Consider the following 24,031-nt stretch of genomic DNA (forward strand, 5'->3'; position numbering starts at 1 on the left):
CACAGAGTTGTCCCGTAGCCACTCCTTTGTTATCTTGGCTGTGTGCTTAGGGTCGTTGTCCTGTTGGAAGATGAACCTTCGCCCCAGTCTGAGGTCCAGAGTGCTCTGGAGCAGGTTTTCATCAAGGATGTCTCTGTACATTGCTGCATTCATCTTTCCCTCGATCCTGACTAGTCTCCCAGTTCCTGCCGCTGAAAAACATCCCCACAGAATGATGCTGCCACCACCATGCTTCACTGTAGGGATGGTATTGGCCAGGTGATGAGCGGTGCCTGGTTTCCTCCAGACATGACGCTTGCCATTCAGGCCAAAGAGTTCACTCTTTGTTTCATCAGACCAGAGAATTTTGTTTCTCATGGTCTGAGAGTCCTTCAGGTGCCTTTTGGCAAACTCCAGGCGGGCTGTCATGTACCTTTTACTAAGGAGTGGCTTCCATCTGGCCACTCTACCACACAGGCCTTGTTGGTAGAGTGCTGCAGAGATGGTTGGTCTTCTGGAAGGTTCTCCTCTCTCCACAGAGAAATGCTGGAGCTCTGTCAGAGTGAACATCGGGTTCTTGGTCACCTCCCTGACTAAGCCCTTCTCGCCCGATCGCTCAGTTTGGCCGGGTGGCCAGCTCTAGGAAGAGTCCTGGTGGTTCCAAACTTCTTCCATTTACAGATGATGGAGGCCACTGTGCTCATTGGGACATTCAATGCTGCAGAAATTTTTCTGTACCCTTCCCCAGATCTGTGCCTCGATACAATCCTGTCTCGGAGGTCTACAGACAATTCCTTGGACTTCATGGCTTGGTTTGTGCTCTGACATGCGCTGTTAACTGTGGGACCTTATATAGACAGGTGTGTGCCTTTCCAAATCATGTCCAATCAACTGAATTTACCACAGGTGGACTCCAATCAAGTTGTAGAAACATCTCAAGGATGATCAGTGGAAACAGGATGCACCTGAGCTCAATTTTGAGTGTCATGGCAAAGGCTGTGAATACTTATGTACATATGATTTTTTTTTTTTTCGTTTTTTATTTTTAATACATTTGTAAAGATTTCAAACAAACTTCTTTCTGTTGTCATTATGGGGTATTGTTTGTAGAATTTTGAGGAAAATAATGAATTTAATCAATTTTGGAATAAAGCTGTAACATAACAAAATGTGGAAAAAGTGAAGCGTTGTGAATACTTTCTGGATGCACTGTATATATATAAATCAATATTTTTGTCTTATTTTCCATTAAAAAAATACCTAAACATCCTTTAAACAAGATAAATGTACAGAAGACGCAATATTGTGAATCTTGAATTGAGATTTTTATTATTTTAACCAGTAATCAAGCAAAACTTTGTGAGGTTTATGCTTAAAAACAAAACAATATATATATATATATATATATATATATATAATGATTAAGAAAATGATTTTTTACCAATAGGCTACACAACAAATGCCATTCCTTACCTTGAATTAGTGTATTTTCTTTATAGGCTGTAGCTAAATTATGTTTAATGGTGAAAAAGCACTCTGGTAATTATAAAGAACTTAAGTGTCATACTGAAGTACCAATGCTGAAGGTTACCTTTTCGCTCAATAGAAGAATCAATAGAGATGTTCTCTTCCTTGTCGACCAAACTTCCAACACTGCCAGCTCCTATTGAATGCACTTAAGGGAGCCTTTCTCAGAACTTTGTGTGCTTCTGTTATTAACACTAATCTGTCTTGCCCCTCGCTTTATGTTTTGCTGTATTTTCTAAGAGCTGAATTCTTACTGCTCTTACATTTTGAGAGAACTTCATTAAAGTTGTGCTAGAGCTCATTGATGCAAACTGACCCTGAGGAATATAAGCTCTCTGTTTGTATTTGTGTAGTTGCGTGAGAGTATGTGTGTGTGTGACCTGACATTTTGGCAGACTATAATCAAGCGCAGACACTCTAATTCAAAGACACATCATAATACCAATCAACTCCTTTTCTTTATGTGGGACTGAGTCATTTTGACACCGTGTTAAAGATGCACAGACCTCTGACGGTTATGTTCGGAATGATGAGCTTTTTTTCTCGCAGGCATTATGCGAGTGCAAATGAGAGGCAGGCGCAAAGTAATGTCCCTGCAGAATTGGGAATAAAACCTTTTTTGTACATTTTAGTGTGTGTGTGTGTGTAAGTGTATGACTGTGTTAGACAGAAAGAGCACTTTAATGTGCACCCACTTTGTCGGTAATAGACAATGCTTCCTGTGTGATAGCATGCTTCGACGTGAAATATCAAGCTCTCCAGCTTCACAAATGGTTCGGGTCGCTCCAGGGGGCAAAGTTATGCTTAGCTATATTCAGCCAGTGAAATAGAGACACTGGACTCTGAATACCTACACACCCACTTTTCCTTACATTCAAATACCAGATGCATATAATACTCAAGCTGTGCTTCCATCTGCAGAGCTATAAAGAAAAAGGGAAGTACAATTTCAGTTAAAGATCTCCACCTTTTTCTAATGTATATATACTGTATACTTTTATGCTGACCAAGGGTTTTATAATGTAAGGCAGCCTGTGAAAAGGCCCGGGGTTGCCAGCTTTAAGTAGTTGTCATTTGGACTGTAGTGGAGTGAATCATACCATGGAACCATTTCCATACTGTTCAAATGACAACAAAAACTGCATTTGCATTAAGAACATTCACAGTTGTTTACCATGTAAACTGTCCTTTGCAGAGACAAGTCTTTAGCTCCATTATTCTCTTTTGAGTGCCACCCTTCCAAGAATCTAAAGACATATGAAGAGGTATGAAGATAATATATGAAGATCCGTTTATACTGTATGGGAAAATGGTACAAGGGATATTATAAAGACAACATTCTGTTTTCAAAAATAAATAAATAATTGGCTTTTATATTGTAATAAGGACTGGGTAAAAATATTGATTTTCCGATGCATTTTCCAAAAATCAAATAAAGGCAGCATAAATGTAATCCATAAGACTTTAGTGGCTAAATGCATGTCTTTAGAAGCGATATGATAGGTGTGGGTGAGAAACAGATCAATGTTTAACTCCTTTTTTCTATAAATTCTCCTCCCTGCCCAGTAGGTGGCGATATGCACAAATAATGTAAATTGGCAAAAACAAAAGAAGAATGTGACAGTGGAGATTTATAGTAAAAAAGGACTTAAATATTGATCTGTTTCTCACCCACACCTATCATATCACTTCTGAAAATATGGAGTAAAGCAATGGAGTCTAATGGAATACTTTTATGCTGCCTTTATATGCTTTTGGAGCTTCAAAGTTCTGTTACCTATTCAATTGCATTATATGGACCAACAGAGCAGAGATATTCTTCTAAATATCTTTGTGTTCAGCAGAATAAAGAAAGGCATACACATCTGGGATGGCATGAGGGCAAGTAAATAATGAGATATTTTTCATTTTTGGGTGAACAGTTCCTTTAAAGGGACTTTTCATTTTTAGCACATGTTCAACAATTCAATATACAGATTTAGTAAATAGTACACATTATGCTTAATACTACACATTATGCTTTTAAACAATAAACTAAACAAAATATAATATATGCAATGAAATATCATTGAAAAAAAATTATTGATGGAATGCATGGTTTTGTTACACAACCAAAATTGTGTACAAATATATATTTTTATAATGTACCTCGTTAGAAGTTCTTCTGTATAATTTACAGCATTATCTGGGAAAGAATTTATTTCTTATGTAAGCAAAATGGATATTATAACTGAAATATACCCAAATCAATAAAGAATTGAATCGTAATCAAATCGAATCAGGGTTTTAATACCTATTTGTAATTGTGATTTTCCTTAATAATATATATACAGTGCATCTGGAAAGTATTCACAGCGCTTCACTTTTTCCACAATTTGTTATGTTACAGCCTTATTCCAAAATGGATTAAATTCATTATTTTCCTCAAAATTCTACAAACAATACCCCATAATGACAACGTGAAAGAAGTTTGTTTGAAATCTTTGCAAATTTATTAAAAATAAAAAACGAAAAACAAAATCACATGTACATAAGTATTCACAGCCTTTGCCATGACACTCAAAATTGAGCTATATATATATGCACTACCGGTCAAAAGTTTTGAACACTTACTCATTCTTTATTATAATTTTTTTATTTTTCTTTTTTTTTTTTTTTTTTTTACATTTTAGAATAATAGTAAAGTCATTAAAACTATGGAATAATATAAATGGAACTATGAGAATTATGTTGTGACTAAACAAAATCCAAAATAAATCAAAACTGTGTTATATTTTAACATCTTCAAAGTAGTCACCCTTTGCCTAGAATTTTCAGAAATGTACTCTTGACATTTCCTCAACCAACTTCTTGAGGTATCACTCTGGGATGCTTTTTAAACAGTATTGAAGGAGTTCCCATCTATATGCTGGGCACTTATTGGCTGCTTTTCTTTATTATTTGGTCCAAGTCATCAATTTCAAAAACTTTTTTTTTTTAAATAAATTAATATGGTGGCACAATTATATTTTTGTCTACAAAACTAATTTCAAACATTTAAGCATATGCCTTCAGATCAAAAGATTTTTAAGATCATGGGAAACATTTCGGTCAAGTGTTTCAAAACTTTTGACCGGTATATATATATATCTGTCATCATGTGTAAAAATGTTAGATCATAAATAAACTTGTAGAGCAACATTTTCAGTTCAATTTAAATTAAACAAACATAATATATTAAATATCTAAACAAACATAGCAGAGAGTGAAAAAGAAAGATTTAATTGGATGCCAGTGACAAACCTAATGCAAGCGCATACATGACACCAGTAGGCTATTGCTAGTGAGCTAAATGTCGAGTAAGAAATAGTTAATGAGTCACACCACAACGGATGAATACTGAATGTGAATGCATGTGTTTTCATGTTTGTGTGTGTTTGACAGGAGGTCATGACTGTGGAAGAGGAGAGCACCGCTTGTTACTGCCTGTTGGATACTCAATGCTGCCACCTGTTGGTGGAGAGGCCAGGCTGTTACGCTTTAGTGGGAGAGGCCCTTACTCAGGCAGCGGGAAAGAGACTCCGACTGGCTGCGTTTGGAAACATGGAGCCCAACTTTCTCAACTACAGAATTCGAGTGTACTGCGTGGACGATACGCCCCACGCCTTACAGGTGTGTGAGAGGAATTTTATATTTGCGTCAATGAGGGGTCCTCATATAATGTTTAAAGGGATAGTTCACCTAAAATCGAAAATTCTGTCATCATTTACTCACCGTCATGTTGTTCCAAAACAATATGACTTCATATTTTGGTCCACCAGCTAGACCAGTGCCAAACCAGCACTAACCAGCATAAATTTTTTCTGCAGGGTGCATTTTCAGCTTTCACAGATGTCAGCTTCTTAAATGTCATTATATGTATCCCCTTCACACTGCATTTGCAATTATATAGAAATCCACGGCTTACTAGATATTTGCATTCATGGGGTGGCGTGTTATGGCTAGCCGTCATGCCCTGTGCGTACTCTGGTTTTACGCTCCACCGAAAGGCAGCTGGACCCATCTCTGTCTCTCTTACACACACATACACTGTATGGCTAACTGATAGAATGGGTTCTTAAATTACAAAGCTCTTGCATGCATTCAGCGTTGCATGCCTCCTATCCCCATTTTTGGTACGTGAATTAATATTTTCTTAACCCTAATTAAAAGTGATTTATATTCTGTTAAGCGTAACATCTAGCTGAGGGAACACGGCTTCAGTGAAGTCTTTGTTCACTTCTCTGACACTCTCTCTCTCTCTCTCTCTCTCTCTCTCTCTCAAATCCTCACACACTTTGTAATACAAGCATCATTTGTGATCTAATGTCATTTATGTTTAATGTCTTGCATTTGATTGTTTCTTCTTCTTTGTTACGGAGCTGTGGAGATGTCTTTATGCTTTATTGAAGCCCGAAGACACACACAAACATGATTAGCGCTTCTATTTTTTTCTCCCTCCCAAACACAAACACAAAAGCTTTGGAAACAGAAGTGTGTGTGTGTGTGTGTGTGTGTGTATGTGTGTTTACGTACTAACCTATAGTTTTTAGACAAAATTTTCCACAAAACTGAGCTATTTCTGACAAAACTGTCCTTTGGGGACATTTTGAATGTTTTAATTTAGGAAATTGATTTAGAATTTTTTGTTGTTGTTGTTTGTTTGTTTGTTTGTTTGTTGTTTTTTGTGGTGTTGTGCTGGGTAGCCCCGCCCATAGTGAAATTTAATTGGTCCAAAATCCCATTCCACATAGCTATATATATACAATTTTAATCAAATGAATTACATGATATGGCATATATAAATCACATTTTGCTGAGAAAGCCCATAAAATAACAATAATTCTACATATAATGATCAAATAATTAAATATAATATATATTATAAAAATAATAATTCAGATAATTAAAATGCATTACATTATTGTGGCAGATGAGTAAACATTGATAACACATAAAGTGGCTTAAGAAGGGAATATACAGTTGCAATCAAAATTATTCAACCCCCCTGACCAGCAATACATTCTGCTGATGTGAATTAAAACACATCAACTAAAACCTCAGTAAACAGTCAAAGTAAGTTTTTAATACACATTTGAGTGATTTTGAGAACAAAGAGTTCAGTTTACCCAAATTTTAAAATAAAAAATAACTAATTCTCTCCACAAATGTCATGTCAAAAATATTCAACCCCCAAAGTCAATCATTTGTGGAGCATCCTTTATCCTTAATAACAGCAAATAAATGTTTCAGGTAAGTTTTCTCAGGCTTCAGACACCTCTCTATTAGAATTTTTAACACATTTCTCATGAGCAAAAGCTTCCAGCTCATTGACATTCTTTGGTTTCTGTGGTGCCACTGCTTCCTTGAAATCCCAACAAAGGTATGCAATGGGATTTTAATGATGGACTGAAAGGGCCATTTAAGGACATTCCACGACCTATCCCTGAACCAGATTTTGGACAACTTAGATGTATTCTTGGTGTTATTGTCTTGCTGGAAATCCAGTGATCACCGAGCTTCATTTTACACACTGAAGGCATCACATTTTTCATGCCAAAATGGCCTGATACCTGAAAGAATCCATGGTGTCAGTCACATAGTCAGGATAGCCATTTCCTGCAGCCGCAAAACACCCCCATAACAGGACTGACCCACCTCCATGCTTGACTGTGGGGATGGTGTCGTTCTTGTCATTACCTTGTCATCTTACTCCAGACGTACTTTTTTTCAGTTTAGTGTCATACATCTATAAAACCTTCTTCCAGGACTCCACAGGTCTTTCCTAATTACTTCTTGAATATTCAAGTCAACATTTCCCTCGGTGAAGTTTTGCTTTCTTCCACACCCCAAGAAGGTTGTTGTTGTACCATATTTAAAAAATGTATGAATGGTGCTTCCAACTTTGTCTATTGGAAATTGAAGTGCCTTGGAAATGTACTTTTAGCCATGACCTTTCTTGTGTAATGAAATAATCTCCTCCATTAGCTTTTGAGAGAGCTTATTTTTAATTGCATTTTTTGCATAGAAATACATTTTTGCTTACAACGCTTTTAAAACTTAAATAAGTGCTATTGCAGATTGATGACTTCATTTTGTTTTAAAACAATTACTTGTGTAGCCTTACATATTTAACAGCTACATGCAATAGGGGTTTAATAATTATGACATGGCTGTATTTTTTAAAAATCCTGCTATTTACAAATATTAGGTTATATATTCACACTATGACTTTGAATGTGTCACACAACTGATATAGATGTAAAGTTTAAAAATTCTGGGTAATCAGAAAAGCTTACCTTTGTACATCCTTACTGTCTTGGGGGGGTTGAATAATTTCGATTGCAACTGTAGTTATTTCCATATTATTGAAAATAAGCCTATCATTGAAACAGTTTGAAACTTAAAGGAGTATTCCTGGTTAAATACAAGTTAAGCTCAATGGACAGCATTTATTGCATAATATTGATTACCAAAAAAATTACTTTCGACTTGTCCCTTCTTTTCTTAAAAAAAAAAAAGAAAGAAAGAAAATATGGTTTACTATAGGCACTTACGATGGAAGTGAAGTTAAATAAAGTTATAGCCAATTTTACACTCATGTATGACTGTAAAAATTATTATTTAAACAACTTTACCACTCAAATAATACATGAGTTTTAACAGAATAATTAATGTAAGTGCTTTTATAAATTTATAAGCTTCACATTTCTACCTTTAAACCCTCCAATAATTGGCCACATTCACTTCTGCTTTTTTTTTTTTTTTTTAAAGAAAAGGAGGGATGAGTTGAATACATTTTTGTGGTAATCAATATTATACCACAAATGCTGTCGATTGAGCTTAACTTGTATTGAATCCAGAATATTCCTTTAAAAAAAAAAAATATGTCTTGAGATTCCTGTATTTGGAATTGCGCATTACTGCACATTGCCTTTACAGCTGGAGTTTTGCTTACTGCCCCCTGCTGAAAGCAGTTGATACTTCAAGCTTAAATTGCTCTGATGGTCGGAATATTCTTTATTATGTTCCAGGGACATGGTTAATTGAGTAAATTTGTTTAAAGAGTTATTTTTTTAAATATAATTAATCACACCAAAATAATGCATTAAAATGACAGCACTAATATACTGTATATTCAACATCAAATTCGTTCTAATTGGCAGTGTTTGGATCGCATAGTTTTCACATTCAGTGTTAGGGTTTGTGCTAGGGTTAGTATAGAGTCATCATAATTAGCTTTAGAAGTCTGTTTAATAAATAAGTAAAGCAAATAATGTGTTTCAGATTCCAAAAATGCTAACTGTGTTTGTAGGGTTAGTGTTAGTCTATACAGTCATTATAATTTACATAATTTAAAAACAATAGAAGTGTATGGTATGTCCTCATGTAGCTCAGTAAGTAAATGTGTGTGTGTATGTGTGCATGTGTGTGTGTGTGTGTGTGTGTGTGTGTGTGTGTGTATCACAGCTCTCGGTTCTGTGAAGTCCTCTTCTTAAAGTGGCCACAATCACGAGTGAATGGTCAAAGATTTTCTTTCTCCACATCAAAGCACTCTTACCCACTTTGTTTATTCACCCGTTCATCTGCAGTTTTTTTCTTCTTCTGTTGTTCCCTTTGTTGTCCGCGTTGTTTGCATTTCACAAAACAGCAAATTAATTCCTCCCTGGAAACGGAACGAATTCAGGCCAGGATCGATCAGCAGCCATCACAGTGAGAGACTATTTTCCTGTTTTTTGTGACTGAGAGAGAGAGAGAGACAAAGAGAGAGAGAGAGAGAGAGAGAGAGAGATAGAGAGAGAGAGACCTAATGCTTTTATTGCTAAAGTGCCATTGTCAACAATCCCCACAAAATAGATGCAGAGAACAAAAAATCAACAGTGCCTTTCATCAATGCATATTCTATTCATCTAGTGTCCCTCTCTCTCCTTTTCTACATGCCATTGTGTGTGTGTGTGTGTGTGTGTGCGTGTGTGTGTGTGTGTGTGTGTCTGTTTTATTTGTACACACGGGAAAGGTAGGCGACTTTCATTGTGTTCGACTGAGATGGTAATTTAAGGCATTGTGCCTTTTGATTTATTAGTTGTTTTGTTAACGGATTTTGTTTCCTTTTTTTATTTCCTTTTTTTTTTTCGTTTGTGGCCTGGGGTTATTGTAATTCCATTCTTGTAGATGAAAAATGCAATGCAGGCATTTCTTCAACCTGTTTTTGGACTGGAGGTTGGAAACATCAAACCTGCCTAGAGATTTTTAATCACGTTATGCTTTGTCTTCTCAGGTTAGGAAGATTAAAGGTTCCACAAGACCACGGAAATAACTGTTCTGTTGGGCGGGAGGGTTGTTTTTTTTTTTTTTTTTAACTGAATAATGTAAACATGAACATTGAGTTGAGTTCTGTTCTCAGGGCTGAATACTGTATGTGTCATGTACAAAATAGCATACTAGAATACTACTCATACTATTGCTGCAGTATATAGTATGTATACTGTGCACAGTATGCAAATGTCCTGTATGTATGCAATGCAATGCACTCAACATGATCTTCCATTTCCATGTGATGAACTAACCTGAAAACATATTAGTCAGCAATTTTAAGAGCTCTTCCTTGACTCATCAAAGACATTATTTAGGACATACTATAGGATGAGAGCAGTCACTCGTATACATATACATGGGAGAAATCGTAAAGCTAAAGGTGGCTGTAGGAATGGGAGTCTCGCGTTGCAATAAGAATAGCCAATAATTTTTTTTTACTCAGTGTGCGTGTGCATTAGCTGGACCAGCCAGAAAAAATGGCGTTATTTTTCTGTTGCATGTTTTGAGCTAAAGAAGCATAATTTATGATAGCATTATTGTCTGAATTTTTTTGCTGATTTTAATGTGTTTTTGGTCGTATTCTTGACCGGAGCCATTACGAATAATAGCACCATGTGGACCTGACTTACCTTAAAGGGACTTAGACTCAATACTGTATATGACATTTTACACAAAATTTGATTAAAAATGCTAAATAACCATTTTTATTTCCAAGATGATAACTGGATGCCACAGTTTGATTTAAATATGCAACGTGATGAAGTCATGAGACAACACTGTTTGAAACATTTATCGTGGCATAATGTCTATTGTTTCACTTAGTGTTTTAAAAAAATAGTGGGCAGTATACAGTGTAGTATTCTGTAAGTATTAAGCTAGTTTTCCCTTCTTTCATAAAAAGGCTGCGATTATATATTTGCATAAGCATTCATATCTGTTTATACTGTTTTTGTCTTGCAGGAGGTGGTATCGGTGGAACGGGGTCGAGGGGGGCGTCTCCTGGAGGAACCCAAGACCTTGCTCTTCAGAGCAAACTCTTTTAGTCTGCAGGTCTCCATCCAGGACATCCCCCAGTTCCTCTGGAGCATCAAACCTTTTACCACCTGCCAGGTGCTGTCCTCATGAATATGGATAGAACAGCCCAGTGTGAATATGCATAAGTTTTGTTAATATGCATATGAAGTTGAATTTTAATGAGATGTCAAATTTAAGTGTTCATTTGACTGGTTGTATGAATATTAATACTACAGTGCTCAAAGTAGTTTAGCCAGAGGCCAGCGCTAGAATCTGGTGTATTTTTCTTCTAGATAGGGAGTTTTTTCATCTATATGGTTTAAATTGTTCAAAAGGAAAGAATTACAAGAAAGATTTCAATGGACAAGTATCACAAATGTGAAACTTCCGCAAAGAACTTGGACTAACTATGGACATGAATATTATTTCAAATCATGTGGCTTGTTGAGAAGAGGTCTGCTATTACTTTTCTAAATAATTGGACTACTGGGCAATAAAACAGGTTAAAAAAAATCCCATAGACTTGTATTGAAGGAGGGTCTCAAAACACATCTAGGGACCAGAATATCATGGAAACTTTGGAATGGTTATTCTGACTTAGATCATCAAGTAATAACCTTGCAACCACTCAGAACACCCTTGTAACCACCTAATGATGCCCTAGCAACCATTCAGAACTTGCCCATGACTTGCATGGGCAAGTACCACTCACGTTATCTTCATAAAATGTAGAAATCTACTTTTATGTGAAGTTGCTATGCCAGGAGGCTTTATATTATAAGTTATTATAAGAGTTATTTTTCAGTATTTGCATTATTTTTTTACATTTTTTTTATTCCATTTACCCAATTCCTTTCTTTATAAAGCTTTATTACACCAGGGACATTGTTATGCAAATCATACCCATAGTGATCCCTGATTTGGGTTTTGTTCTGGTGGGCCGTCGGTTATTTGAATCTAAGTAAATCAGTTAGCTTCAGTGGCTCCAACAGCAGAATAACCAGAGAGAAGAGGAGACAATCTTGATTTCTCGCTATGTATATCTTACTAAAATAATTACTTTTCTCCATCTATTCCTCTTTTGCCTTGTGTAGGAATTCTCCTTCTCTCAGGTGTGGTGCAGTAACCAGTCTCCACTGCAGTGTGCCTTTTCTCTGGAGCGCTACAGTCCAGCAGCCAATCAGCTCTCCTGTAAGATCACTGTTCGTCAGGTCAAAGGCCATGAGCAGATACTACAGGTCTACACCACCATTGCTGAGGTATGGAAGAAAACTTTAATATACTCAAACTCATGCACAATATTGTAAATCTCATACAGGGTAGTCTAAGAAATCTTCTTTTGTTGGAGTTTTGAATAGGGTTGGAAATCAACAATGGACTCTATGCACAGAACGTAGCCTACATATTTTTGGTCAAATCTCAGGGGGCTAACAATCTTCCGGTATCATATTCAGCTAACACAAAAGTGTCAAGAGGAAGTGACCATGCATAGAGTCTTATTCAGAACTGGTTAAGTTTTTTAACAGTGGAACAGAATGATTTACATGATGTTCGGTTCAGTTAATGGTTCTGGAACGTCTTTTTTCATTCACAGATGTGTACGGAACAGTATACTAAAATACCCTGACAGTGTTTTCTGTACTGTTATTTACAGCAGCATTGGCAAAAGAAATGTTTTAGCTGCTTTGGGAGCTTGAAGTCTGAGTTGAATGTGATGAGTATAATAGGAACAATTCTACTGTCTGGTTCTCAATGGGTGCAAGTGACAACAAATTTATGAATGACCCATTTGAACCAGTTCTTTTAAATTGATCAGTTAAAAACACTCAAACTCCTGGTTTAAATTGGTCTTAGTGTATGTTTCACTCACTTAGTGAATAAGTCAGAGTGGTTCTTGACTAACTCCCTGAACTGCATTGAAAGACTGCAAAATCAAACTATTACTCACGTCCAACTCTAAATGAACCGAGTATTGTTACTGTTATGTGTTCTTAAAGGGATAGTTCACCCAAAAATTAAAATTCTCTTATCATTTACTCACCCTCATGCCATGCCAGATATGTATGACTTTCTTTCTTCTGCTGAACACAAACAAAGATTTTTAGAAGAATATCTCAGCTCTGTAGTTCTAACAATACACGTGAATGGTGATCAGACCTTTGCAACTCCAAAATCACATAAAGGAAACATAAAAGTAATCCATATGACTCCAGTGGTTAAATAGTTACATATTAGTTTTTTTTTTTTTTTTTTTACCCTAAATCTCCACTTTAACTTTCAGATATGAATGTGAAACTAAACAGTCACCACGTGTGACTTTCAGATGTAAAAGTGAAAGTGAAAGTGGAGATTGAGTAAAAAAAGGACTTGCATTTTGAGAAGGACTTAAAATCTTTTGCATTGTATGGACCTACAGAGCTGAGATATTCTTCTAGAAATTTTTGTTTGTGTTCTGCTGAAGAAAGTCATACACATCTGGGGTGGCATGAGGGTGAGTAAATGACGAGAAAATGTTCATTTTTGGGTGAACTATCACTTTAATGTTTCTGAGACTTAAATCAGTGTAATTTCTGGCTGGTTGTGAATGTGACAACGTGTCACCCTTGCATCACATTTAGCACTAAACAACACAAGTTCACGTGAGATTACGCATGCCACTGTGAATGAGTTTCTCTTATAGCGCTCATGAATGCTCAACAGACATCAAGAATTTAACTTAAAAATGACTTAAATTCAAGGTTTTTCACCTAAACCTATCACGTGTCTTCAGAAGACTTGGAATGTGACGCACGAGTCGCATGGACAGAGCAGGACCTCTTGTGTTCCTCTTTTTGCATAACAAAGTCATACGAGTTTGGAAACATTTTTGGGTGAAATAATCCGTGTGCAATCAGAATCATTACCAGAATCATTCAAACCCTTATGATTTCCATCCATATTCTTGACAGTCCATTTTAAAATTCAAAAACTCAATCTCTCCAATGCTCTCCTCCAGAGCGAAAAAGACACAGTGCCATTCTTCACACAATCAGACTGTACCATCACCTCCCAGACTGGTTCCAGGGCCTTCAAAATCCCCCTGTCCATCCGACAGCGGATCTGTGCAACATTCGACACAGCGAACGCCAAGGGCAAAGACTGGCAGCTCTTAGCACAGAAACTGCATGTAGACAGGTGAGAAATGTATGCAAAAACATACATCATGCAAACATGGACACGCTTTGTCTGTAAACAAGCAAACAGATGGTCACAATCACAGACTCAAAGACAAAAACAAACAAACACACACTCCCAGTATATGGAAGACATATGGAATCCCACACATCTAATTTTCTCTATATTCCACCAGCACATGGCTGCTCAGATACAGCAAGTAAGATACACTAACTATCGGCAGAGCCACAGGCATTAAATGTGCTGCTGTAATGAGATCAGACTGATATCCTCCTCATGCACACTTCAAACCTCAATCCCCAAACTCCATTCCATGCATGTAATTAAAGATGCAGAAAATTCCTTTTGGCAATGCTTGCCCATATAGACAAAGGCTATGTTTTGGAATGGAATACTGTCATACTACAGTACTTACTAAATACTGTGCAGTATACACTGTATACTGCCTACAATTGAAAAAAAAAAAAAAAGTAAGTGAAACAGTAGAAATTGTTCCACAATAAATGTTTCAAAACGCAGTATGCTACATTGTTGTCACATGAACTCTTCACATTTCATGTTTAATTACACGAATGTCCTGTAGTTACAATACTGGTAAAAAATAAAATAAAAATCTAAATATTTTAACATGTCTGTGTTTGGGGGGCATGTTTAAGTGGTTTACGAGGACTTTTTTTTAGGTTACAAACTGGTAATTACAAGGGTATTATGCTATAAATGTGGTTTATGAGGACATTTCTAGTGTCCCCATAATTAAAATCATTTAAAAAACATACTAAACTATGTTTTATTGAAAACGTAAAAATGCAGAAAGGTTTCTGTGAGGGTTAGGTTTAGGGGTAGGGTTAGGGTTAGGGGATAGAATCTATAGTTTGTACAGTATAAAAATCATTATGTCTATGGAGTGTGTGTGTGTGTGTGTGTGTGTGTGTGTGTGTGTGTGTGTGTGTGTGTGTGTGTTCTGTTACAGTCTGGTGGCTCTGTAGCCAGAGGTGTTTGAAGATTCATTCAGATCCTTTCCTCAATTAACGATTTGTTTGCTCTTTCTTTCCGCTCAAAAACAGCCCTGGTCTTTTGCCCAGCATAATTTCTGCAATTTTTAACAACAGTTTAATTTACCAGCCCCTGTTTCCCCTTTTGGAGCAATGCCTGCAGCTATTCCCTTCTCAAAAAAATGTTGTACAAACAAACTCTGTGATTAAAATGTCCAAGCGGCCCGACTTTAAAATCTGATTTACTTGCTTTGTGGCAGCGGAGGATGAATGAAACTTTTTTCGTTACTTGAGTTTGCTTTTGTAATATTTTTCACCAGTGATAAATGACAGAGTTGTTTTTGAAATGAGGCTGGGAGAGTTGGACAGATGGATTTAGGGGAATTTTCTAGCTGGTCAGAGCCTCAGGCAGTGTGTAATGAGAACGTCTCCTCCTTGTTAAGCGGATTTCTGCAATTACCTTCTGAGGATGTGCAAGCTCATCTAAACACTGTGGAGGGCAATTACCCAGAGAGCTACAGCTCGGTAGTTGATGTAGCACAACACTGACCCCTGCTGGAGACCAAAAACTTGCTGTAAAATCAATGCATGAGCATTGTTTACAATGCCCCATCAGCACTGCAGCATACTGTTGATGGGTCTTCTAATGTCAGTTTTAAATGTCTGAGCAGACTGATGGATGTGTCATCTTTTACATTTGACATTTTTGCTTTTAAAGGAATAGTTCACCCAAAAATTCATTCACGTTAATTTACTCACGTTCATGTTGTTTCAAAGTCGTATGACTTTCTTTCTTATGTGGAACACAAAAGGAGATGTTTTAATTAATTTACCAGTCCATCTATTCAATACAATGGCATTTATAGTGACTTAAGGTTTAAAAAAAAGAGCCAAAATATCAAATAAGGTAAAATACTTGCATTGTTTAGTGCTGAAAACACTCGTGCCACTGCGAACAAGCTTCTCTCATGTGCTCATGAACATGGATCAGATGTCAAGACTTTCAATGAAAAGGGACTTAAATTTCAGGTTGTTTCTCACCAAAGCCTATCGTATGCTTTTGGAAGATTTGGAACATGATGCACAAGTCGCATGGATTACTTTTATGATACTTTTGGATCCTTTTTTATCTTTAAATTGAGACACTATCAACTGCCATTGTATTGAAACGATATATTCATTAAAACATCAACTTCTGTTTTCCCTCATAAAGAAAATCATATGGTTTGGAACGGCATGAGGGTGAATAAATGATGACAGAATTTTTGGGTGAATTGTTCCTTTAAAATTGCATTAAAATCACAGGAATATTAGTCTGTGGACTAATATAATGCATCTAGAAATGTCTTATATAAATATAATATCAAGTATATTTCACATTTTAGTTCTAAATGTGGTTTACTTGTTCTATAGATTTATTAAAAATTAATTGTTGAAAGATAAAAACATTTAATTCATTCTATAAATCTTAAACCCATCTTTAAACAAATGTAAATCTCTTTCTGTTGGCCAATACAATGGCAAGATAAATCCAGGATTTGGTAAAGGATGTAAAGTTAGTACATTTAGAAAGTAGATTAACACTTGTTTTGTGTAGGGTAATAATGTTTTGTGATGTTATTAATGGAAGATATTACAGAGTTAAGTAATTAGTGAAAAATGTGAGCATTTTTATATTCTGGGAATCTGGGTGGGGGTCCCTGGGTCGGAAAGGTCCTACCTTAATAGGAAGTCAGCAAAAGGTCAACAGAAGGTCATCTCCTGCAATAGTTGAAACCCAACCGCATACTGTATGTCTTTTTATGAAGAGCTATGTCTGGTTCATTCAGACGTACACCTGCAGAATGCAACTCTGGTTTCCTCTCTTTTGATTAGATTGCGTCTTACGAAGATGAGCTGATTTTATTCCAGCATGGAAAACTGCAATATCTTTCTCTCTGTTAAAAACTAATTTAACAATTTGTAGATGTTGTGGGGGTATTCAGGCATTGCAGGCTAACTTTATTAAATTGAAAGTTATGCAGAATGGGACTTCATGCAAGAGAGTGCAATAATTCAGTGTCTCGACGGCCTAATTTGAATTTATATAACCAAATGTGGGTTAGGTCAATAAGGAATTAAAATAAAAAATAAAAATACTAAATGTGCATATGGAGGGATGTTAACTATTTTAAAGGGTCCTAATTGAGCTTTGGATTCACACATGAATAAAAGTTAAAAAGTTGTATTCTGTGAACCAATTAGACTATTAAAAATACTCTAAAATGTTTAAATAGGAACATTTCATTTAGCTTTTGTCATTACCCCTCACTAGGCTGGCTCTAAATACTGTATGTAGTTTCACATTAGTCCATGCTATCTCTTTGTTCAAGTGATTGAAAACAAGGCTGTGAGGAACAGAAGCATAGTTCATTCAATAGTTTGTACAGCCTTAATGTCCTTAAGTTTTTTGTCTTCTGAAAATGTTTGCTCACTAACCACATTGAAGGGTTATTTTGTATTGAAATCTCGCACTACTGTATTGTGCTGTTAATCTAACTTGTTCCCTGATTTTTTCCGTACAGAAACTTGGGTTATTTTGCACGCCAGGCGAGCCCGTCCGCTGTGATACTGAGTTTGTGGGAGGCTCAACATCAGGAGAGGGGTGATCTGGACTCTTTGGCCAGCGCTCTTGAGGAAATCGGCAAAGTTCACTCCAAACATTCAACCTGCATTGACACTTTGGACCGCATCAGCAAAACCATTCCCTCTGCCAACTCTACCATGAACCGCTGCAATGAGGAAGTAGATACAGAACAAACCTAAAAACAATTTCCTTGGAAATGAAGAGTAAAACATAGTCCTTATCGGAGAGAAGAGGGTACATCGGTGGGAGAGAGGAGGGGTTGCCCGACCCTACAGTTGCCCCTTCCTCTATTTGACTGACAAAAACAGGGTGTAAAAGATAGGACGCCAACAAAAGACAAGCTTCAGTGATTCACATAAATTCACACACACACACACACACACACACACATCCACACAGTATTCCTATACCGTACCCTTAAACGCATTAGAACAAACTGACTTATTCACTGAGCTTGTCTGATGAAATTTTGCAGCTAAAGATTGTGGGTATGCTTTTATGACATCATTTGATTCAGTAGATGCAAACTGCGAAGGTGCAACAGCCTAAATGTGTGACCACAGACTTGGGCCTCCCAGACTGTGTGACTAGACTGCCTCGATGCTTTGGAGTGTTGAAGAATGTGTCGTCGTTTTGTGGGATACTTTTCTTTAACGTCTTTCTGTTTAAAACCAAAACGGTTGTCTGCATTTCTGAGTAATTTTCTGATTGCAAATAGATTAAAAAAACAACAACAAAAAAAAAAACATCTGTACTATTGAATACCATTAAAGCCTGTTGGATAGCAACCAGTGTAAATTGATATATATAGATATGTATTAATATACTCAGTTTACAGTGTAAACTGATAAATATACTTGCAAAGATTACCCAAAACAAAAAATTTGGTATACAACACTTACTTTTGCGGTCTATCAAAATATACTATATTGCTTTTGTGTGTCAAAAGGAAGAAATACAAAAGAAAATGAATAATGCGCTGAGAAAGTGTATTCTGTATTTACGAATATGATTATACAGTTATAGCCTGCTCAGGCTGACTGCTAATTGGTCGGGATCTAAGGCATTCTAAAAGCTTTCTCTTAAAATTAAGAACGATGGACAAGGTATGTGTCAGAGATTTTTTTATGCTTCACAGTTTCATCAGTTAACAGCAAAAAGCACCTCTGGTGGTTTGAATCAAACGTACAGTACACACACTCAGCTAAAAAAAGAATTATATATATCACCTATCCATATGTAATTTTCCCCTTTTTTTAATCTTTATTTTTATTTTTTATTTTTTTTCCAGTACCATATTTTGATCTCATATTGGCCAGATGGTGTCAATGATGTCCATCGAAAAAGCGTTTTAACACATCTCACTCACTGAAATCGTACAATATGCTGACAGGTGCACACGCATACATGCATAATAAATCTCACAACAGAGCATAAAGCGTATAATATCTCATCCCAGGTATGAATATCATGCATTTCGCGTATCACTTCATCTGAGTGTGAAAGATGAGCTGCCGAAATGTGTGTGCGTAAGAGAAAGTGTGTGTGTTGCTAATGCTATATTAACATATAATTGTGTGAATATGTGATGAAATAGTCTGACATTAATGCATCAGACTATAAAAGAAGATAGATTTTGCTTTATGCAAACTTATTAACAACCATATGTATGCCATTTCAAAGGTACATTTGGAAGGTACAAATGTGTGAGGAAAGGAAAGGAAACAAATACAAGTTTTAATGACCGGTTTTATGTCCAGCTTTGGTCTCTAGACGTACAATAACAGTACGGTAACAGGAAAAAACCTATGTTTCCCAGTGGAGCAGAGAGCCCTCAGGTGTTTGAAGTGAAGTATATGTGCGCATGCGTGTGAGAAACAGACTAACGTTCTGATGTTTATTTTATTCAAGTACAGTATTCTGTGTGTAATGCTGTATGTTAGCTTCTGAAAGGCTGCCAGTCAGACAATTTTTTTTTTTTTTTTTTTTTTTTTGGCTATGATCTTTTGGAAAAGAAGCAGTTTTAATCGATTATTATTCATTTATCAGCTGTGAAAAAATAAATAAAAAATTCTCCCATTTTAAAGTGCGAATTGTGCTGTTCTTAAACAGTACGGCAGCAGTACAGAAACACTTGAAAAAGTTCACGAACATTTTGATTGGATAATGATAATGAATAACTTGTATCACTCCGCTTCTCCACATAGTGATGGGGATTTTGATTCAATGTTCATTTTGATTTCACTCACTCATTTGTTCAGTGGCCATTTCTGGAGAACGTACAGTATATTTACACCAGCAGATGCCATCAAATTAGCGTCTTTTATGTTACAGTATGAGCGAGTCATTCAATCATTTAAATTCAATTGACTCAACTGATTCAACTAAATCGTTATAAAACACAGAGTAGGTCACCACCGAAACAATGGAAATGAATGAAAACATTTCGTTCACTTAAAAGATTTGTTCAAAAAAACTGATTCGTTTACGAACGAAACATTAGGTTGTTACACTAGCTCAAAACCAGAGTATGAGGGCGCTTATTTTGGAACTATTTTCATTAGTGGAGCAGGAATGCCACACTTAAAGGTGCTGAAAGCAAATGATATTGAAAAATGATATTCCCCAAAAGTTTCTACTCCCTAAAAGATAACTTTGACATAAGTGTCCTGAGATATCTCACCAGTCTCTGTGACAGCACTAGTCTGTGTCAACAGCAAACCAAAATGTGTCAGTAGACTTCAGTCACATTTTTTATCAGCCAATGACAAGATTTTGATATGCTTGTCAATTACTTAGCGCATTCTCATAGTGTAGTTAGTAGCTGAAACTGTGCATTCATGGTTTAACGACATATTCAGATTCATAACAGTTGTCAGCTGAAGGTGCTATTTTGCTAACCCAGAAGGGGCACTGCTGCTCTTCTGCTCAGTGTCGGTCTCAACAGTAACTGTGGAGGGCTGGGTTTTGGAAAGAAGGGGTGTGTCTAATTCAACAGCTTGTGGAAGTTCAAGAACGGCTAAAATTGGGTCGTGTCCAGAAGGTAACTGCCCAATTCCCTAAAGTCTTGCGAGAGCCGCATGTGATGTTCACTTACTCTGTTAATTGTGTTTAGTTGGAGTCCTACAGAAACACTTCACCTACCTCTAAGCCTTACCCTAACCTTAACCCTATCACTAAATCTAACCCTCTTTTTTTCTTCTTCTTCTTTTTTTTTTTTTTTTACTATTTATTTGAATCAATTGAATTGAATTGATTTAATGACTCACTCATACTGCACCGCAAGCTAATTTGTTGGCGTAAATATACATTCTTCAGAAATGGTCACAGAATGAATCAGTAAATGAAATCAAAACTGCTATGTGGAAAGTCACAGACACAGCGAAGCTGAGTGATACAAACTGTAGAGTCCTAGAGCTGTTGGACAAACAGATTCGAGAAACAGAATTAAATGTTGTATATACTGATCATCATCATTATCCTAAATGTTTGTGAAGTTTTTCTAGTGTCTGAGGCTAAAATAAACATAAGAACGTTAGTCTGTTTCTCACACACGTGCACACATACCTCACTTCACTGAGGGCTCTCTGCTCCACTGTCATAAATTCTAATAGTTTAGTTTTTTTCTCTTACTGCACTGTTATTGTATATCTAGAAACGAAAGCTGAAATAAACCATTCATTAAAGGTGGCATTAAGAAACTAGACTTCTTTCCTAAACATAACCTTAGTAATGGCGAAAAAGAATCTCACGTTCCTTTTATGTGAAATCAGTATACAAATAGTTGATTTACAATTGACTGTGCCTATTAAGCTGATACATGAGAAATTTTTACGAAGGAAAAAAAATACCTATAGTTTACTAATGAATATGCAAGTGCTTGTGTTCTGCAGAAGTGCGTTGAGTATCTATGAACAGCAGAGGGAGACAGATAGCTTTTTTCAGCCCATCACTTTTACTCGACTGTGAGGCTGTGGAGATTTTAGCATAACTGTTATTTGTTTTATTTATATTTTCCAGTCTTTTAACATGCATTTAAATGTAACATGTTGAGTTCAAAACATTTTGATAAAAAATTATACTCTGATACACAGGCAATACTTATTAATGTCTAATCTCAATGACAATAAGTGTTTGTTTGTTTTTGTTTTTTTTTACTGTAAAAACACATTTATATATTTTTTATTTACTTTTTTATTTATATTTACTTACTTTAATTTTTATATTAGGATTTTGGCCAACATATTCCAGCAACCTTTAATAAACTGTGATAAATGAGCCCCTCTTTAAAGGAATAGTCCACCCAAAAATGAAAATTTGCTGATAATTTACTCACCCTCAGGCCATCCAAGATGTTTCTTTCTTCATCAAAACAGAATTTAAGATTTTTAGAATTTCATTTCAGGCCTCCTCCTTTAAACAGTGCAAGTGAATGTACTCCATTTTTTGACTGTCCAAAATGTATATTTAGGGTGCATCAAAATAGAGAAACTTGCACAGATCACAAACCAAGCACCGTTCACAAACCAAAACAGTCAAAACCTTATAAATTAAAAAATAATTTCCAAATAATAATAATAATAAAATAACATTACTGCAGTAAATAACCATCCTTTATTTCAGAGCAATGCCGGTGCATTATCTACTTATGCTTTTTCTTTAGCAGAAATTTATAGGCTATATGACTGTCAGGAGTTCAAGCCACACAAGTTGTAGTTAGTGAAACCAAGTGCGAGAGTGTTTACTGAGATTCACAGGATTTACAGGGTTTACACAATGAGATCAATGGTACAGGTGATATCACAGAAGACAAGCTTCACAAATTGAAGCGAGTGAATTGAGTGCAGGTTCGGTGAACTAGAAATCGGGTGATGAGGATCGGTGCGCTGAGGGAGGTGCAGAGCCCGAGGGAGGCGTGACAGTAACAAAGTTTTCACACATACCTGAGTTTGCTGGAAAAACAGCACAGGCACAGCCGATGAATTCAGACATTGACCCTTTGTTTCTTTCGATGGTCTGAAATCCTCAGGAGTAAAATGTTCACTGCACACCCTCCAATATTTGAGAGAATGTAGGGGTGTACTGATATCCAGGTTCAGCGCGATAAGCCAGAGCTTCAGTCGCTCATGATCATGTATAAGCAGTCGATGAAAAGTTCATATTTGTCCCGGCGTGCATTTTCTTTGGGGTTTCTGAAGGTTGAAGCATCCAGGATACACACGCCAAACGACCATTTTGAACAATACACTTATACAAATACAAATCTACAGCAAAGACAATTAAACTTTTGTACAGCGCTCCTTCTCTTGTAAACAATGATTCCTGACTCCTCCTCCACGTGACGCGTGACCTTACCAAAGAGTTTATGTCATCCCTCTCATGAGCGCGCGTCACAGAGATGTACGGAAGCGAACATTTGTAGTTAAAAAGTATATAAGTATTGTTTTGTTTCTAAAAATAATCAATCGTTTGGGTTCAGAAGAACTTTATTTGTCGACTGGAGATGTGGATTATTTTGATGCACCCTAAATATGCATTTTGTACCATCAAATAAATGGAGTACATTTACATGAATTGTTTAAAGGAGGAGGCCTGAAATGAAATCCTAAAAATCTTATATTCTGTTTTGATGAAGAAACAAACTAAGATACATCTTGAATGGCCTGAGGGTGAGTAAATTATCAGCAAATTTTCATTTTTGGGTGAAATATTCCTTAATATGAAATGTGTTGTAAGGCATGGTCATATACTTTTACCCAGGTATGCACAAATTATTACTTAAAGTAAATAAAATACTGTCATCATTTAACTTTAACATCTTTCTCCCATGCAATACAAGTGAATGTGGACTTAAGGCCTCAATGTACTTCCTACGAACTCGAAGAACGAACAGGTGTGAAGTAATTTACGTCACACCCATTCATTACCACTTCTGTGGTCCACTGTGGACCACTACCTAAAGAACATCACCGGACCCCTGCTGGACCCCCTTCAGTTTGCTTACCGGTCTGGTAAACAGGTCTGTGGATGATGTTGTCAACATAGGACTGCATTATATCCTGCAACACCTCAGCAGACCTGGGACTTATGCAAGGATCCTATCTGTGGACTTCAGTTCAGCCTTCAATACCATCATGCCTGATCTTCTCTCAACAAAACTGACCCAGCTCTCCGTGCCCACCCCAATCTGTCAATGGATTACCAGCTTTCTGACAGATAGGCAGCAGCTAGTGAGACTGGGGAAACTCACATCCGGGACCTTCACTATTAGCACTGGTGCTCCTCAGCGATACATTTTCTCTCCACTGCTCTTCTCCCTGTACACGAATGACTGGTCTGCAAAGGACCCCACTGTCAAGCTCTTGAAGTTTGCAGAAGACACCAT

At 36.5% G+C, this 24,031-nt stretch overlaps 1 protein-coding gene across 1 annotated transcript in view; it reads left to right on the forward strand.

Moving 5' to 3' along the window:
* LOC127431079 (netrin receptor UNC5D-like) overlaps positions 1–18,739 on the forward strand; it is a 335,898-nt gene extending 317,159 nt beyond the window's left edge. Inside the window, exons 13-17 of the mRNA XM_051681323.1 lie at positions 4,930–5,157; positions 10,801–10,950; positions 11,949–12,113; positions 13,850–14,028; positions 17,585–18,739. Of these exons, the coding sequence (XP_051537283.1) occupies positions 4,930–5,157; positions 10,801–10,950; positions 11,949–12,113; positions 13,850–14,028; positions 17,585–17,825 (963 nt within the window). The 3' untranslated portion in view covers positions 17,826–18,739. The remainder of the gene's footprint in view (positions 1–4,929; positions 5,158–10,800; positions 10,951–11,948; positions 12,114–13,849; positions 14,029–17,584) is intronic.
* The last annotated feature ends 5,292 nt before the right edge of the window (positions 18,740–24,031 follow it).

This window comes from Myxocyprinus asiaticus, chromosome 40, assembly GCF_019703515.2.
Source record: "Myxocyprinus asiaticus isolate MX2 ecotype Aquarium Trade chromosome 40, UBuf_Myxa_2, whole genome shotgun sequence".
Classification (NCBI taxonomy): Eukaryota; Metazoa; Chordata; class Actinopteri; order Cypriniformes; family Catostomidae; genus Myxocyprinus; species Myxocyprinus asiaticus.